At 42.4% G+C, this 18,479-nt stretch overlaps 1 protein-coding gene across 1 annotated transcript in view; it reads right to left on the bottom strand.

The window, feature by feature from the left end:
- The window catches only part of SKIL (SKI like proto-oncogene), a 32,833-nt gene extending 21,665 nt beyond the window's left edge, over positions 1-11,168 (bottom strand). The window contains exons 1-2 of the mRNA XM_083504729.1: positions 10,908-11,168; positions 4,886-6,673 (exon numbers count right to left, since the gene is read on the bottom strand). Coding sequence (XP_083360855.1) covers positions 4,886-5,980 — 1,095 coding nt within the window. The 5' untranslated portion in view covers positions 5,981-6,673; positions 10,908-11,168. The remainder of the gene's footprint in view (positions 1-4,885; positions 6,674-10,907) is intronic.
- Positions 11,169-18,479: the final 7,311 nt, after the last annotated feature.

The raw sequence follows: 18,479 nt of genomic DNA, 5'->3' as shown, positions 1-18,479 counted from the left end.
AAGGAGCTAGGGTTTCCACGGCCAGATAAAATACTTATTTCAAATATGACAGCTTCAAAGAACCTTGAGAATTTCAACTTTCATTTCTGAAGGTTCAGCAAGTATAGGACATGACTGCGGAGAATGAACAATGTTGTTCTTCCCTCGGTGAAGGAGCACCCGTAGAATAAAAACTGAAAAATCTCAGATCAGGAAGCCTAGTTACTGGCTTCAGCCTCTTTCTTTTAATCAGAAAGCAAATTAGTCAGGTAGATTTTTATAGAAAAAAGTAACGAGAAGGAGCTGGCAGAAGTCTAGATGCAAACCTTGTCTGCAAAAGCCACATGGCTTTGCCACTTCAAAATGTGTTTCACACATATACATCAAACAATATTTCTTCTGTAGGAAAAGTGTTGTATTGGGATAAACTGAGCCACTTCAAATGGGACGAAAAGCCTAAATGGAAAGCACTACTGCATGTGAAATAGCATCTCAACTTGTGTGATAACTGAAAATTGCTATGAGTGAGAATTTCAGAGATGTAGAATTAATTCAGTTTTACCATTAGCCCATGACCTTGCCTTCTCGTTGTTCTATCCCAGCTAACAAAGCATAAATCTAAGTTCTTAAAAACCGCTTCTGCGAATACCTGAGAGCTAGCGTGTGCTTTGGCTACTCATTACTCACCACTCAGTTATACTGTGAAATTAAAAAGCAAATTTGTTCCAAGAACCAACTTTGCAGAGAGCATTCATAGTGAAACTGATAAGCAGAGAACAGAAACAGAGTTTTAGTATGTTTGTGTTTAGATCACAGATGGTGAAACTTCAAGAAAGGGATCCTCCCCGGGGCAAATCTGTTTCAGCGTATCAGAACGCTTGCATCTGTACGCAGATCTTTTTCATCCCCTTTGCACATTTCATGTATGTGCTAAACCATGAGGAGTCATTTCATATGCTTTATGCGGAGGAGACAAAACACTATTTTCACAAGACACATGGAGATGTATATGTGCACCAGAAGAAGTAAAAACAGCTGGAGTTCCTAATCATAAGAACTTGCCTTCAAAAACATTTGTTTCTCCCAAACTGTGTCACAAGGAGGACACAATATCCATTATGAGGTTACTAGAAAAGGATGGAACATCTTGGCTCCATAGATAATGCCAATCCTTTTAACAACTCTGCACTTGAAGGCTACAACACCTTGCACTATGGCTTCGGATACTGTACTTAATTCGCTTTTCAACCTTCCCCAAATCATAATTAATTAAAAACCTGTTCTGACACATGCAAACATATTGTGAGAGTCAAATAAAAATTTACCACGCCATTATGTTTTTAAAAGGATTGGACCAAAAGTTTCAACAGTAACATTTTTAAAAAAATAAAGGCAAGTCTTGAATTTCCCCCTACCCTCCTGAGTAATTCTTATGCAGCACTGCTTCTCTGATTCTTGCATTTTCAGCACTTACAATATATTTAGAGTCTTGGGGGGGGGGGTGTCAGCCAAAACCAGTTAGGTGTAGTTCATATTAGCAGAAGGGCATTCCTCTACCCCTCCTCCACCCTTTTTTTTCTCATCAAAATGTGAAGATCCCCAGAATCACTGCATCTTAACTATTTTTTTGCTACTTTGCTTTTCACATCTCAGAAGTGTTAGAAGCACTGCTGAAGCAGCAGAGTGTTTCTAGAATTCCTGTTAATGCTGGATAAGGATGTTCCTATTCTCACGCATATAAATTCTCCTTATAAAAGCTTTAAGTCGCATTTTACATTCTGTTAAGCTAAAGGAGAGGATATAGTTGTATCATTCTTCCCCAGAGGAACAATTACTCCTGGGATAATGTTAATTGTCTTGCATTTTACAGATAACTTGCCCAAACCCAACAGCAATAGTTCCTCTAGAAATAAAGAGGGGGAATCACCACAACTCAGATGTAACCAGCTTTCGTTATATATTTCTTTCCTCCCACTAGGGAAAGAAAGGGGATTTGGAATGATATTCAGAAGTATGTTCAATACACATTAAAGATCAGTGCGGTCCCTTCTGTTTCTTCATGCAAATGCATAGTTGCTCAACTACAAACATGCTAACACCCTGCCTCCAGCAGGAAGGGAGGAAGGTAGATAGGTGAACATGCATGTTATTGGAATGGTGTTGAGTGTAGAATACTGATAGAGAGGTCCTTAGCTCTACACTTCTTCCATATTTTTAGGTAACCACCCATTACCAAACAAGCACTATTCTACACATGAGATGAGAATATAATTCCCTGAAACTGTAATTTAATATTCTATCCACGAGACAGCCCTGGCCTATTATGTATGAGGAGTCTCACATTGGCACATCAACAAAACCATAGTCTTCATAGCAGTCGTTGTGTCCTTATTTAAATTCCCCCTCTCGCACAAATCACTCATTAAAACTCATATTGTGAAGGCTCATGGAAAGGTCATCTGTATTTATACAGCAATATGTAAATGCAGCACAATATTTTGGTAATACATAGCCCTTCATTAGCCATATTGCAAGAATGCAACAAAACGATAATGAGGTTGTTTATAAGCCTTGAGACACAATGTATCAATCATTTTCTTTTAAGGTAAGCCAAAATATTGTCTAATGAGTTACCATACCTTAAGCTATGTTGTCATTTAATGAATAGCAACACACTTGCTACATCTTTAATGATCATATAAACCTGATTAAGCTGGGAAATTTATAGTTTCTGTCGCCATAAAAAGTTCAGTATCTTCTTGGCCTGTGTACCTAGAACAAGTAAGCTCCCAATCACCCATCTGTGGTCCAACATTCATTTAGAGCTGTATTACTGCCAGTCAATGGACAATTCATGGCTGAGACAACGCCTCTAGGCAAAACCTCACATGAACTGTACTTCTCGCTACTTTATTTTACTTATCCTCCACTTCTCCCAACAGGCTGAAAGCATAAAAAAATGAAGAAGCTAGCCTATGATTAAATGGACTGATTTATATACTCATCCATGAACAGAAGTTGATCCACCAAAACCCTACAACTTTTATCTATTTACTATGACTATTAGAAAAGCAATAAATGGAAAGGGTAGTGATTAGCTTTTCCCCCTCTCCTAAGTTTTGCCTCTAGAAAACCTGGTCTTTTAGATGGAGTAAGTTAGTGCTGTTTCATTTGCTGCCAGTTAAGCTTTTGCTAGTTATGAATTCTGAGTTCCCACCTCCTGCTTTCCCATCAAGCATAACGGGGGGGGAAGTGTGTGTGGGGGTTTTCTACATATCATGGACATTTGAAATTTACAGATATGGAAAGTTCAATGTAGGTATGTGCAACCACCAGTATAATTGCTCTCCATGAAGCAATTGAGTTATAACTTGCCACTACCCTTATACACGCAATGATTCCACCCATTTTAATGCCTCCTCTCAAGAATTCTTAGGCATGTAAGCATGAAGCTGAAATGGCTACAGATATGCCCAAACTGCATTTTGAAATGACTGCATCGCACTTTGCGGATGAGGCTTGCTGCCTTCATCAGATGGGGCCACGTAAACATATGAAGAAGCCTTATAACCAAATTAAACTACTGACTCTCTTAGCCCATTACCATCTGCTCTGTCTGCCAACATCTCTGCAGGGTTTTTCCCTAGCTTGCTATCCAAGACTATTAATTGGGAGATTCCAGGGACTGATCTTGAGTCACTCTCAATAAAGGCCATCGCTCAGTGGTAGAGCATCTGCTATGCATACAGAGGGTCCCAAGTTCAATCCCCCATATCTCCAGGTAGGGCTGTCAGAGACCCTTGCCTGAACCCTGGAGAGCCACTGCCAGCCCATAATTCCCATCCTCTCATCTACGCTGGCTTAAAAAGACTCTCTTGGTGCTTCTGGCTTGCTCTCAGTTTCTGACAACCTCCACCCATCAAAATAAGCTTTGCTAAGTTTTTGGAGCAGGACCATAGTTCAGTGATAGAGCTCACAATTTGCATGCAGAAGGTCTCAGGTTCAACTCATACTATTTCCAAGCCAGCTTAGATGAAATCAAGCAACACATACTAGGAAAAGGCTGAAACATTGGGGAACCTCTATCAGGCAAGGCAGATGATACAAGGCAGCTTTGTATGTTTGTGCATTTGTAGTTTCTTTGATGTGTTATGAAAGACACGGTATATAGTACGGACAACGAAAAAACTCCTAAAGGCTACTTATATATAAAATTTATCCAGGTGTTCACATCTCTGAATTGAAACAAACAACATTTTTCTATTTAGAAGGCAGAAAACACGAGGTGCTTCTAGGATTTTAAAAGTATACACAATAATAATTGAGAATGGAAAAGTTAATTATAGATATTTAAACACTATGCTCCAGCATAAAAGATATCTGTGGGACTCGTTATCTGTATTCTTTAGGTGCTCTTTTAAAATAAAGGACAATGACTTCTATCTATTTTCTTTAGCCATATTTAACTGTGGAACAGTTTACAACATATAACACCTAATGAAAAAGACAATAACTCATATTTTGTAGAATGGACAGTGCTCCATGGTTACATTTATCACTGCATGGTGCCAAGCTATTTATAACAAGCATGCATGCGTGTGTGTGAAGTAAAATCAAACAGGCAAGTCTGTACATCAATGTTAATTGATGTTCCATGCACTTAAGTCAGTTAGGAAGCAAGAAGTAAAATTCCAAACTTGTTAGCTTATCTAATATCCCTGAGTTTTAAAACACTGAAGTGTTATTTTGTTGTATTTGCCATGATAACACTTCCTGATAACAACTTAAGTTTTTCAAAAATTTAAAGGGTCCAATTTACATTTAGGAAACACATATTTTGAATACCTTTAATGCAATTTTAAATGTTAATTAAATGCAAATATTTTACAACTATAAATAAACTTACTTTAGCCTGGATTATTTTCTGATTTTTCATACTGAATTTTTCTTTCATTTCTTCCAAGAGACGCTTCATATTTCTCTCTTCTGGCTTGCCTAGATATTTTTTGTTAACATGAAGATAGCAATGCCATTTAGCTGATTCAAAGCCCCAGTGGCAGGTCCTCTTGTCAGGAGCTCGATGAGAATGCATCACAAATGTTTGGGGAGAAAACATCGAATAGCACTCTAAACACTGGATACATGGCGAATCTGGCTGCAGATAAAACTGTGGAGCAAATAAACCCTGACACTTTCCCAAGCATTCATGCTCTACTTCAAAGGCACCGCCTGTCTCTTTTAGCTGGGCCAGTGAATTCTTCGCGTGAAGCAGGCTGCCATTTTGAGGGAAAGTGCGAGGCCGCAGCAATGCATTGCATAGTCTCTGAGCATCAGTCAGTGTGATCAGCCCACAAGACGGGGCATTAAACGGAAGGATTCCCAAAACCTTTAAGATGTGAAGCTGGTCTGAAGTGCACCTAGAGCAATAGATGTAAAGTTCATCGCACACTGTGTTAATTTGCTGTAAAGAAAAGTCACGGAGCACAGAATTCAAGACTTGAGGCAGGCAAAGTCTCTGTTCCCCTCCAACGTTAAAACAAGATATAGACTCCCCTTCCAATAAAGTCTGTGTCAGCTCTGTAGAGCTGTCGGAAGGAACAAGCAGTGGACCAGGAAGGATCTGGGGCGATGGGAGAGGTACAAAGACAGAAGACGTGCTTTCTTGAGAATGGCGAGCAGAAAATGCTGCTGGTCCTCCCAGAGAACTCTGGCTACTTAAGTGGAATTGTGCCAGTGTATGTTTCAGCCCTGGATTTAAGTTCAAAGGCTCAGATGCTGAAGCAGTGTTTGGTTTGGCATCTTCCTCTCTGTCCTCCATAAAGTTTTCTTCACATTCATCCAAATGTTCCTTCTTTATTGTTGGCAATTTATTTACCACAGTTTGTTTTACATGCATTTCTGTCATTGCTTTTTTTGCTGGAGGACAGTCCTCTTCTTCTGCTGCAGTCCCCTTTTGCTTTGACTGACAACCACGGGGAAAGTCTGTCTGTGCAGCTGCCATAGCTAAACTTTAGATAGGTGACTCTGAAGTTTGATCACTGGCAGGTCTTTCAGATCTCAATTCCTGGTTGTCTCAGCTGCTCAACCAGTATGGCTGCTTTTAATTAAATAAGACACCAAAGTAGGTAAATGAAAAGTTCAACACTTTGCATTTAAAATCACAGCCTTTGAAGTTAAGGAATCGCCTAGAAATATGTCATTCAAAAATACTTTTTCTCTAATTAACTAAATATAAAACGAACAGTCCAATGCACATATAAAAAGGTTTTCCTCAAATCTTCAAGTCACTGGTCTTGAAACTGATCCAGTGATTTTGATCCAATAGAAAACTGTGATTTAGTACAAAGTTAAGCTTTGAAGGAGATTTCAATGTCTACAGGCTCTTCCATCAGAACACAGAAGTTCTCACAGTCTGAGATGTGCTGCTTTCAAACCTACACTTCTATAAGAGGGGGAGCTTTATGTGTCAAATCTTGTTATTTGCACTATCATAGACAAGGTTTTGGATTTACTGTCCAACAAAGTTTTCCAGTCCCATCAGTCTCAGTGTTAATTCACCAATAAACACTCGAGTGGAAGCTGATCCTAGATTGTTGGTTGTAACTATATGTATATAGGTGACCATTGCGAAAAATGAAAATTAGCTCCCAGCCATCAGCAAAATTGATTTCTTGGGTTCATCCTTTCACAAAATCTGAATGAGGGGTAGAAAAACAGGCAGGTATTTTATAATCAGAAATGTACTAAAGCAATCAAACAGTTTCAAATTAAATTCATATATTTTAAATATGCACACTTAACACAGCAATAGTGTTTCCTGAACTAACATAAGTTGATCAGTGAGAGTGCAAGCTTGAGTTATAGAAGCTTTATCTTGTTAAAATATTCTGGGCACTACTTTCAGACACTTAATCAAGAATAGTCAAATAAAAGAGATTGCTATGCGTATTTTCCCTTAGAACCAAAACTATTCACAAGAAATCCATGATCTCTCAAGATCTTGCCTTGGTAATGGACTGGATGACAGCCAACAAACTGAAGCTCAATCTAGATCTAGGACAGTTCCCTAGAACGGATGGATGGGAGGTTGCCTGCTCTTGGAGGGGTTGCATTGCTTCAGAAGTAGCAGGTATGCAGTTTGAGGTACTTCTGGATCCTTTACTGTCGCTTGAGGCTCAGGTGGCCTCAGTGGTCCTTCTATCAGCTTTGACAGGTGACCCAGCTGCACTCCTATCTGACCTCTATCTAACCACTGCTGTCTATGCTCTGGTAACCACTAGGTTAGATTACTGTGATGTGTTATACATAGGGCTGCCTCTGAAGACAGTTTGGAAACTTCCAACTAGTACAGGAATTGGTGGCCAGGTTGCACACTGGGGCAAGATGGTTTGAGCATATTACATCCTGACCCACCAATCCTGACTGCCGATTAGCTTCCAGGCCCAATTCAAAGTGCTCAGGATTTCCAAAAGCTGCCTAGCCCTACTTGTGGGGGAAGGAGGCATGTTTTCTTCCGGCACACATCTTTGTATTTCCTCTCCCTGTTCCCCATTTATTCACCTGTGCATATTCAACAATACAGACATGTGCACTCCTGATATCTTATCCACCCCCTCCATTTCAATGTATCAACTGTTTAGACATATTATGAAATGACAACCTGTCCTGCATATAATACAGGTCCTGAAGTTAGCTAGGCAGAATGTAAGCAAAGCATACATTCCACTTGACTTCTCTCCTCCTCTACATATTCTGTTGCTTTACTCACATTCCACTCAGTATTTACCCCATAACCTATTTTGAAGGGGAATGGAACAACATAGGGGAGGCAAGTGTTAGTTTCTCTCCCACCAGTTTTGTTCCCTTCTCCTCTTGCCCTAATTGCTATTTCCTGGTCTCAGAATTCTCCAACATTTCCCCATAAATCTCTCTCTCTCTCTCTCTCTCTCTCTCTCTCTCTCTTTGTAATGCATTTCTCACCCCCTCCCAATTCACATATTTGTTATTTCTGCTGTCTCTAACCCCCATCACCAGGAGCTAACTCCTCTCAATTTCATCACACAGTGAATCTACACAATATAAGCTATTTAGAAATACAGGGGTGATGAGAAAACAATTATTTGGAAACAAATTATTGCATGTTTAAATAAAAAAAATACTCTTGGAATTTGTAGAATTGAAAAAAGGAGCCCTTCTCTCTCATACTTGGTAAATTCAGAATCTACAGCAGAAATCCTAGGAAAATCAAAGTTCCCTTTAGCCTTTTGAAACTGGTATATAAAACACAAATAATTGCACTGCAACCATGCACATTTTACATTTGGAACTTATGTTTCTCATGCAATAATAAAGAATGACAACACTACTGTTGCTTCAGACAAAGCAACTCCAACATAATATATTTTCCCTTTCAACACATGAACTGCCTATACCCTTCCCTTCTAGCTTTTGGTTAATACTCAGCATTTTTTGTGGGGGGTGGGACGGGACACATTTAGCACAGGAGTTCCTCACTCCCTAACATCACTAGTTTCAAAAATCTACCATGTAAATCAGCTCACTTCTCCCATGACTAAATGTATATGCTTTCAAAATAGTCTTTCTCCAGACTTCCTCAACACACATACCACAATTACATGATTTATTTTACCCCAAAGACAATCAGAGCTTCCCACTTCCCAGAGTAACTTTTTGTCAAATTACCACACTCCATCCAAACCTAGCCCTACAAAAAAAAAATCACAGAGAAAGACTTTCCCCTAAAAATCATTCAAGATGTCACAAAGTACCATTAACCTTACTAATATCCACCTAAGAGTCCCTTTAGTCTACCCTCCCAAAGACATGCAAAATCTCACAGAATTTCTTCTCCCAATGTCTTTTTGCAATACAGTGGTACCTCGGGTTAAGAACTTAATTCGTTCTGGAGGTCCGTTCTTAACCTGAAACTGTTCTTAACCTGAGGCACCACTTTAGCTAACGAGGCCTCCCACTGCCATCACAAGATTTCTGTTCTCATCCTGAAGCAAAGTTCTTAACCCGAGGTACTATTTCTGGGTTAGTGGAGTCTGTAACCTGAAGCGTCTGTAACCTGAAGCGTCTGTAACCCAAGGTACCACTGTAATTCTTATACACCCATCCACAGTAAGCCACCTCCTGAAGAAACACTCAACTATATAAATACCTGTATTATTATTATTTAAATTTGCATACCACCCTTCATCCGTAGATCTCAGGGCAGTTCACAGCATAAAAATACAAGATAAAAACACAATATACATAATAAAAACAAAACAAAAACACATTTAAAATGATATAGGATGTTAGTCAGCTCAAAGCCTGGTTGAAGAGGAACGGTTTCATCTGGCGCCTAAAGGTGTATAATGAAGGTGCCAGGCAAACCTCCCTGAGGAGAACATTCCACAAACAGGGAGCCACTGCAGAAAAGGCTACTACCCTCCATTTTTAAACTGCTTCAGAGGATTCCTTAGAAAGGTATAAGGGCGTACTTAATGAGAAGATGGTAAACAAGCTTCCTTGAAAGCTCACTCAGTACTTTCAACCACCCTGCCTTTGCAAACTGGACCTATCTATTCTAAGATCCACTCTTTTTAGTTTACACTGAGCCCACCAGACTGCACGAACAGTGTGCACACCCTAGAACATTTCCCAGAATCCTCCGCAATATGCAGGCATTCCAGAGCAGGTGAGCAAGGGGTTCCTCAGCAGAAAAGTCAGTCTGCGTGGAAAAGGTTCCCTGCAGCTGGAAATCTTTGAAAGCCACTCACTCAATACCTTATAGTCTGGAAACTCCTTGTCCACAAACACTTCTGTTCTCAGGAAACATCCTAAAGCAATGACTTAACATTCCCACAGCCAATGCGAGTGTGCCTTTGCTTGCAAACCCCGACAAAAGCGGCCTTCCACCCCCCCACCCCACCCCACAACATCCTGCGCTGAATCATTCCTGGTAGAAGCTGCTGCTGCTGACCCGCCCCCACCCCCGGTTCCCCCCACCGCCTTCTACTAGGAATCTCCTTCCACACCTCCAGCTCCAGAACCCCAACTCCTCCTCCTCTTCTTCTCGTGGAATTTCCCTGCCCTGCCCTGAACTAAACTCCTTTCCCTTCTGGCATCAGACTTAACCTGCTGCTGCAGACGCTCCTCCCCCGACAGGCGGCGAGGAAGGTTAAGTCTAGCTAGCAGAGAGGCGACGGGGGGGGGGGAGAGGGAAGGTTAGGCCGTGTGGGGCGGAGTGTCTGCAAAGAGTCTCTCCAAAGACGCCCTCAGATTTTCACCTCCTCCCCTCCCTCCAGCCGTATCGCCCCTTCTCTCTCTGTCCTCCCCTCCCCCGACGCCACAGCTTCCCTTCCCAGGCCGACGTTGCTCTCCAGAACAACCTCCCTCCACCCACCCCACTCGTGCATATTTGTCTAGTTTATTGCATTAAATAAAATGTTTAAGGAAATCCTTCCCCCCCTCTTTTTTGGGGGGGAGGGAGGTTGTTAGTCCGATGCCCGTCGCGCAAGCGATCCTTCCCCGACACACACACAACACTAAGTAATAATTACCCCCACCTCCAAAAAGGAAGCCTATTTCCCATCCCCCATCCGGACAGGAGACGAGACTTCCCCCCCCCGCACCCCATTTGCAATACACACACACCCCATCCCTACACACACACACACACACACACACACACTGCAACTGCTCTCGGCTAAGCCCACTCTATTCCCCTCCCCCATCACCCTTCCTCCCCGGGACCATCCCTTTCTCTCTCTCCCCCCCCCCGCCACCATTGCCTCAGTATAAACACGGAGCCCCCCCCCCGCAATACATACACCCTAGTCTCTCCCCCACGCCCAACTCCCCCTGCCCTGCTTCCCCTCCTCCTCCCATCGAGGGTCCCGCCGGCCGGCCGGCCTCACCTTCTTCCGAGAGAAGCGAGCGTCCTTTCCCCCGCTTCACCGTCCATACCTCACAGCCGGGCTGCCCCCGACAGAGGAGCAGAAGCCGCTGACGCGCCGCCCACCCGTGACCTCACTGCGGAGACAGAGGAGGAGGAGGAGGAGGAGGAAGGAAGGAAGGAGGAGGCGGCGGCGGCGGCGGCGATGGTGGAAAAACCACCGTGACTGAGACGGAGGCGGCGGCGGCGGCGGCGCGCGGGCACGAACCCTCCAGGAGCGCGCGCCCCGCCAAGCCCCGCCCACTGTCTGGGCCAGCTGCTGGCTGGCGCTGGCTCTGGCGCTGCGTGTGTGTGTGTGTGTGTGTGAGGGAAAGAGCGCGTGAGGCAATACTTTCCCTTCCCTCTCTGTTTGCCTGGGAGAAAGCCAGCCCGTCTGCGCCGCCGCCGCCGCCGCGTCCTCCTACTAACCGCGGAATTTATAGAGCTGTTCCCGCTCCGCCGGTGTCCGCCTCTTCCCACCAGGCCACCCACCCCCAGAATATAAACACAGGAATACGTCTTCCCCTCACACATACCATCGCTCCGTCCCTTCGCTCTTCTCTGGTCGTCCAACAACCGAATGGCTCCGCTGCCCGCGTCTTCCTGTCTGCCCTCCGCTTCCTTGTGCCGTATTTCGCCTCAGCGTCGCTTCACACGTTACGCGGGGATCGAAAGGCCCAGGTTGGGTTTCCCGCAGCAGGACGCGTGCAAAAATAAACTGGAGTGGACCGCAGCGCCCTCTGGAGTGCACTCGTCTTGTGTCGCATTCGGGCTTTAGGACTTCTCGAAAGCAACGCTAGTGAGGGGAAGTCAGCTGAAAACTGCGGTTTTCACGTTGTTTCTTACTAGTTCTTTACTTGGTTTTGTCTGATCCGTCAGCTCGTCTCCGCTGCGGTTGTCGGGGATAGCTACCCCGGAGATTTTGGCGTCTGAGACAGGAAAGCCAAAGGCATTCCCCGCATAACAATTAACTTGAGGGCACTAGACTTCCCAAGTGGATTGTGGCTGTGACTCACATCTTTGTCTGTCTGCCTCCCGGGGCGACCACCCTTATCTCACGGTGAAACTGCCTGTGCTTGTTTGTCCTCAGCTTGCCTAGTCAAAACACTTCGCCCAGTTTTGCCTGCTTCTTTGCTCCTACGTGCCAGTAGGTTAAACAGTAATTGGGTGAAAGTTTGTCACTAATTCAACTTTTTTAAAGCTGAAAAAGCATATTGCCCAGCAACCAAAGTGTAAACACACAGTTGAAGACTCATGGGCACCAGCTGTTAGCTTTTCCACTAAGCTTTCGCCACAAAGATTGGGGTGAAAAGGAAGGAGAAAATAAACGGCCGTGTAATAGCTTGCACATTGTGCAACGCACATGTATGCACATGCACTGTTTTCTGTCAACAGATGCCATCAAATGTATGGGCCACAATCCAGATACAGGTTTACGCAGCCCAATAAATTGCTAGGAAGACACATTCCCATCTCTAATGTAAACCACCCTGAGCTTCTTTTAATTAATGCAGCGTATCAATATGTATGGCAGGTCCTTGCTAAAGTTTACCCCATCCAAATTTTGGCAAAGGAAAGCAAAGGGAGAGGTAAAAGGATGAATTCAAGCAAATTTATTTACACTGGACATAGTTTAACTTTAGCTGCTGTAAGAGCCAAAGGGTTAGGCAGCAGTATGCAATGGGAAGCAAACTGCTCTGGATTCCCACATAGCTGCCCCCCCCCCAAATCTATTGGTTGATGTTGTTTGAAGTAGGTAAAACAAACGAGACTGTATATATTCTCCCGTTCTTCTCTGCCTTAAAATCTTGTTGCTCTTCCTTAACCCCCAAGTAACCTAACTATTACAAGCACAGTTACATAGATAAGTGGTAGTATAATGCATACTTACCAAATTTATTCAATTCCATTCAGAGGTAGGAGTTGGGATTGGGGGCAGCCTATCTAGTTAGTGTTATCTAGGAATTTCTGTATTCCAATATTATTGTGTTCACCTAACAGACAACAAACAGAAACATTTTAAAAATATTCCTTTATTTTAACTCAGATACATGCTGATTCTTAGATTGTAAAACAACAAAAAACACTGGGCCTAGAAGTTCTTTGGCTGAAGCAAGTCAAGCTCCCAGCTCTTTCCTGGCTGGCCTAACCAGGGGAACAAGACTGCTATGGAGCAGAGCCACTCAGTATGTGAATGCCTCACCACCCGTGTCTCAGTGAGGCTTACTCCCAGGTAAATGGGTTTAGGAATGCAGCTTCTCAGCAGTTCTGCCTTTGGAATAGGAAGGTTGGTTGGTGAAGCAAATAGAAGATGGAAAGTTTTTGGCTACTGATTTTTTGGTCTCTCCAATTATTTTCAATGTCAGCACCAAATAAGTTTGAAACTTTGATCCCATAGTGATATAATAAGCTAATATTTTAATAAAATCACTATGGCCTGGAAAGCCAATGGAAACTGGGGAAGCCAGTCATTCTATTAAACTGATAGTGCCCTGAGGTTTGAAACAGATCAACACTGATCAAAAACTGAATTGTTAATAAGAGTATAAATATAATTTGGAGTGAGAAAGAAGAGCAGCTGCTAAAACTGAACACTAAAGTAAGTGTCGCTAGGGAAACCTATCCAGAAGCACTTGGAGTATTAGAGCTACTTACTTAAGATGATGTGGTGTTAAATGTGTATTCTTACTAGATTTATTTACTTAAAACTAATAATAATAATAATAATATTGCCCCAACCCCTGGGCTGTTTCCAGCAAATTAAAACATTAAGCACAGTAAAGCATCAAACATTAAAAACTTCTCTAAAGAGGGCTGCCTTCAGATTTATTCTAAAAGTCAGATAGTTGTTCATTTTCTCTGCCTAGTTCCCTGCAGCCTCACTTCTCACAATGAGGGAACTGCCAGAAAGGTAGAGTTGGATCTCAGTGTCTGAATGATAGGGGTATATAACAATACTGTACACATAAAACCACACAGTAAAAACAGACATCAATTAACCATTGCAGAAAGATGTATTCTTAATTGCCTGCATAGGTCTGGTGGAACAGAAAAGTTTTCAGCAGGTGTTTAAAAGTTGAAATAAAAGGCACCTTGCAACCTTCAAATACCGGTAATTCATGCCGTATTGTAAGGACTTGTTCTTAAGACTCATGGCTACAGGATTAGTTTAAACCACAAGACTGGGAGTAGTCAGGGGTTAAAATTGCCAGGCACAGGGTGTTGAAAGCAGCACAAGGGATGGGGACAGCTTTTTAAATGCACATCCTTCATTATCCCTGGTGGCTCTCCAGCAAAGCTTCAAAGATTAGAGCTTTCAGTTCTCATACAAGATGAAATAAACACATCAAGTTCCTTTAAAGAGCTTTCTACTTGGCACACAGAAAAAACTCCACAAGGCAATTTTAAAATCTCTTTATAGCTCACCCTTCACATCTTTTAATGTAGTTTCTGATAGGTGGTGTCTCTCTCACCCACACGTGAAAGGAGAAGTGAGACAATTGATCTGCATTTTTAATGCACAAGTGAAAATTGCTATTCCAAATTACTTCATGTTAAGAGAGAGGTGTTGACTAGTGTTGTACAAAAACTTAAAAATAACCTTCCTGTCAAACTGGTTAGCATACACACCAAACCTGTTTCTCAAACTGCTAAGATGTATACGGCACTTTGTCACACTGTTTTATGAATTAATTCAAATTCATCATTTCCATTTGTGAACATCTCTCATTATCTACCACTTACAAAGGATATGCGCTTCCTACATTATCTGAAAATCTAATTAACACACCAGGAGAGAAATGGAAAACATATTCACTACAATTCCTTGAGCTAAAGCTATGAATCAGAATAGATACCAACTGTCCAAATGTATAGATGCATGTGGTTAGGAACCCTAGATATAAAAAATAATAATCAAACGCTAGCTTCCCATCACTTACATTAGGCTTTTCCGTGTTAGTGTGGTGACTTGAGACTGAACCCAAAGAATTCCCCTTTTCATCTTCCCATTCCTTTAAGACATCAGCCCCAGCTATTTAGAATCCTTCCCTTCTGCCTCTCTGTAAGTGTTGAGCCATAATATGCTATTTACTCCCAATAATAGAACACATGGGCAACAACCCCAGATTTGGGTAGGTGATCCTCATATCCTGGAGGTGAGCAGAGATTTGCATAATTAAAGCTTGCTCTATCTCCTTTCACTCCATTGTACCTGAGAACAGTGCAGACTTTATGACTTTAGCATCAACCTACATCCCCCCCCACACTTTGCTTAGCATTCAGTCTGATGAAGAATGTTGGAGAACTCAAAACGTTGCTCCCTATTTTGTGATAGTTCCCATTTGATCCTAACATAGGTATTCTCCTATTGTGGATTTTGAAACACTTATCTTATATTATCTCAAATAGGTCATGTATTATGTTACCCTACAGTCCCTAAAATCATCACTGTTACCTTCTACAAAGTTCTGCTATAGACACTTAAGGACATAGGAGTCTACCTTATACTCGGACAGGGCATGGAGCTCAGTAGTTTCTCTTGACAGCAGCTCACGGAGCTTTGAACAAGAGTCACTCTCAGTTCTACTTGGATATTTCAGGGATTGAACCTAGGACATTTTGCACGCAGAGCATGTGCTTTACAGCTGTGCTATTGCCCTTTTCCAAGGCTACCTGTGGCTGGTTCAAGTGAATTATAGCAACATTTATTAAAATAGTTAAAGAGGAATAATGATAATGATAATAATGTAATTTATTATTTCTACCCAGCCCATCTGGCTGGGTTTCCGCAGCCACTCTGGGCAGCTTTCAACAGAACATTAAAAACAGAATAAAACTTCAAACATTAAAAACTTCACTAAAAGTCGGATAGTTGTTTATTTCCTTGACATCAGATGGGAGGGCGTTCCACAGGCTAGGCGCCACAGGCTAGGCCCTCTGCCTGGTTCCCTGTAACCTTACTTCTCGCAGTGAGGGAACCGCCAGAAGGCCCTTGGAGCTGGATCTCAGTGTCCTGATTGAATGATGGGGGTGGAGACGCTCCTTCAGGTATACTGGGCCAAGGAAGTGATAATACTACCTACCAGTAAATATATTGGCACAATAATGATCTCAAAATCTTAAAGAGATTCTTTTCTCCATTGATAGTGCATTTAAGAGATTCTAGAAGCCCAGTTGTAAAACGCAACTGTTGACAGGCCAAATATTATTCTGATTGTACTGCAAACTTAGATCCTTGGGTGTCCATTTGATAATGAAGTTTTTTTCTATATTTCCAGTGCAAGACGCCTTAAATTTGATATAAAATGTTAGTTTACAGATACAGTAAAGGGAGATAAGTCTGCATTTGATCTATAATTAGCAGCATGGTTACCAAGAAACAGCATCACTTGTCTAGGGGCAGCAGGGAGGCATATGGTTATAACCACCACACAGAATATTAGTAATTCCCAAGAATAACAGTCTCTTGCAGCAATGGCAGCGACTGTCTAGAGTTGGTGGGTTGGGAATTTTTAAGTCCCCCTCCTGCTTATGACTTTTACAGCACTAAAAAGGAAATAACTCATTTAAATATGTGCAAAGACCCATAGTCTTCCAACGAAGCAACTATTCTCTATATATTCACAGATAGGGAGAATGGATTTCATGTGAGATGGAATGCGCCTAACTCCTTGATAAATAGATCCAATCAACTCTCATTTAGAAATTAAATCATTCCTTAATTTTAAAAAGTCATAACGCATTTTAAAAGAAGTCAAAGGAAGTAAAAAACTATAATACTTTCCAGGTTCTGTCTCCTCCTACTTCCATTGAAAATTACAAATATCATTTCCTAAAATTGAATTTCAGCCACATAGACAAATAAAGAGCAAAATCTGACCCGGAACCCATCAGAATTTAGCATTAGAAGACCCTATTTTCAATACCATGGCTCAGCCCTGGAAATGTGAAAGACCTCTACGCCATGTCCAGAGTACCTCCCCGCTGCACAATCACAACTAGGCTTCGTATGTCTAGGGCAAGATATATTCCAGATTTGGGTGAGGATACTGTGTTGATCGACATGACCTACCCCACAACATGAGATTTGATAACTCCAACTTCCAAGATACCCATTAATGTAATGAACTGAAACATAGGAACTCTCGCACGAACTTCATCTCAGTACCTTTCACCTAGGTGGAAGCGGAGGTTTTGCTACTCAGGTAGGCCGCAGAGAAGTCAGGAAAGCAGAATCCAGAAAGAGTGATATTTAAGATGCACCATAATAGGTAGTTCCAACCAAAGACAGGAGTCTTGATGAGTAACATGACAAGGTTGCCTACTAGCTCTTTGGATTAGCCAGGGCACAAGTCTGTCCCACAGTGTCTGCTCCCATTAGGCAACAGACTCATTAAATCTGTCCATCACACAAGGTCACTATTATGCTTGATTTTGCAGGTAAAAGGAGAGACAGCCAATAGATAAAATCTTAGCAGCAAAGGGTAAAAACAGGCACATATGGACTTGTTTGGCTGTAATTCTAAAGTTAAAACAGGCATTTGGATGTTATTCTCTTTTCTTCAGTGAAAACACAGCTCTGTTGACAGCAAAGGAGGACATGCCTTTCTCTGGCACAAAGAAGTATGCAGGTGCTGCACCTGGTTTTGATACACGTCTGAATGTGATCTTCCTTCATTCCCGAGATTCAGTGTTTCACTGTCAAGTGGGAAGCGCTCCTTAAACACAACGCAAGATTGCCCTCAGTAATGTGTGAAGGGGGCCGGGGGCCGGGAGCCATGGCAGCTCTACACCATACTTTTAAAGCACATCCTACACACATTCAAAGGATGTGACCTCCCCTAAAAAATCTTAGGAACTATACTTTCCCTGCCAGAGTGCTGCTATTACCAGCATATTGAAACTATGCTTTAAATGTATAGTATGGGACACGGGTGGCGCTGTGGCCTAAACCACAAAGCCTAGGGCTTGCTGATCAGAAGGTCAGCGGTTCGAATCCCCATGACAGGGTGAGCTCCCATTGCTCAGTCCCTGCTCCTGCCAACCTAGCAGTTTGAAAGCACGTCAAAGTGCAAGTAGATAAATAGGTACCACTCTGGCGGGAAGGTAAACGGCGTTTCCGTGCACTGCTCTGGTTTGCCAGAAGCAGCTTAGACATGCTGGCCACATAACCCAGAAGCTGTCTGCAAACGAACGCCGGCACCCTTGGCCAGTAAAGCGAGATGAGCGCCGCAACCCGAGTCGTCCATGACTGGACTTAACAGTCAGGGGTCCCTTTACCTTTAAATGTATAGTATGGACCTGCCCCTAGTCTGCAACTCAGCATTTTCAATAGGGCTGTAAACAAACGATGGAAGAACGTCTTATGATGCACATTTCTCTTAACTGCTAATTGGCATTACTATAACCTAAATTGTACCCTTCCCTGCAGAAGAGATGCCAGTTCATAGACTCCCATGATGAATTAAGATTTGAGGAGTTAATCGTCTGTGAAAACTAATTATGTGTTTACTGTCTAATGTTCAAGAGTTCTCCAGTAGTAATAAAGAGAAGT

This window comes from Podarcis liolepis (genome assembly GCF_965112155.1).
Source record: "Podarcis liolepis genome assembly, chromosome: 5".
NCBI lineage: Eukaryota > Metazoa > Chordata > Lepidosauria > Squamata > Lacertidae > Podarcis > Podarcis liolepis.
This window is presented reverse-complemented; position numbering and strand designations above follow the sequence as displayed.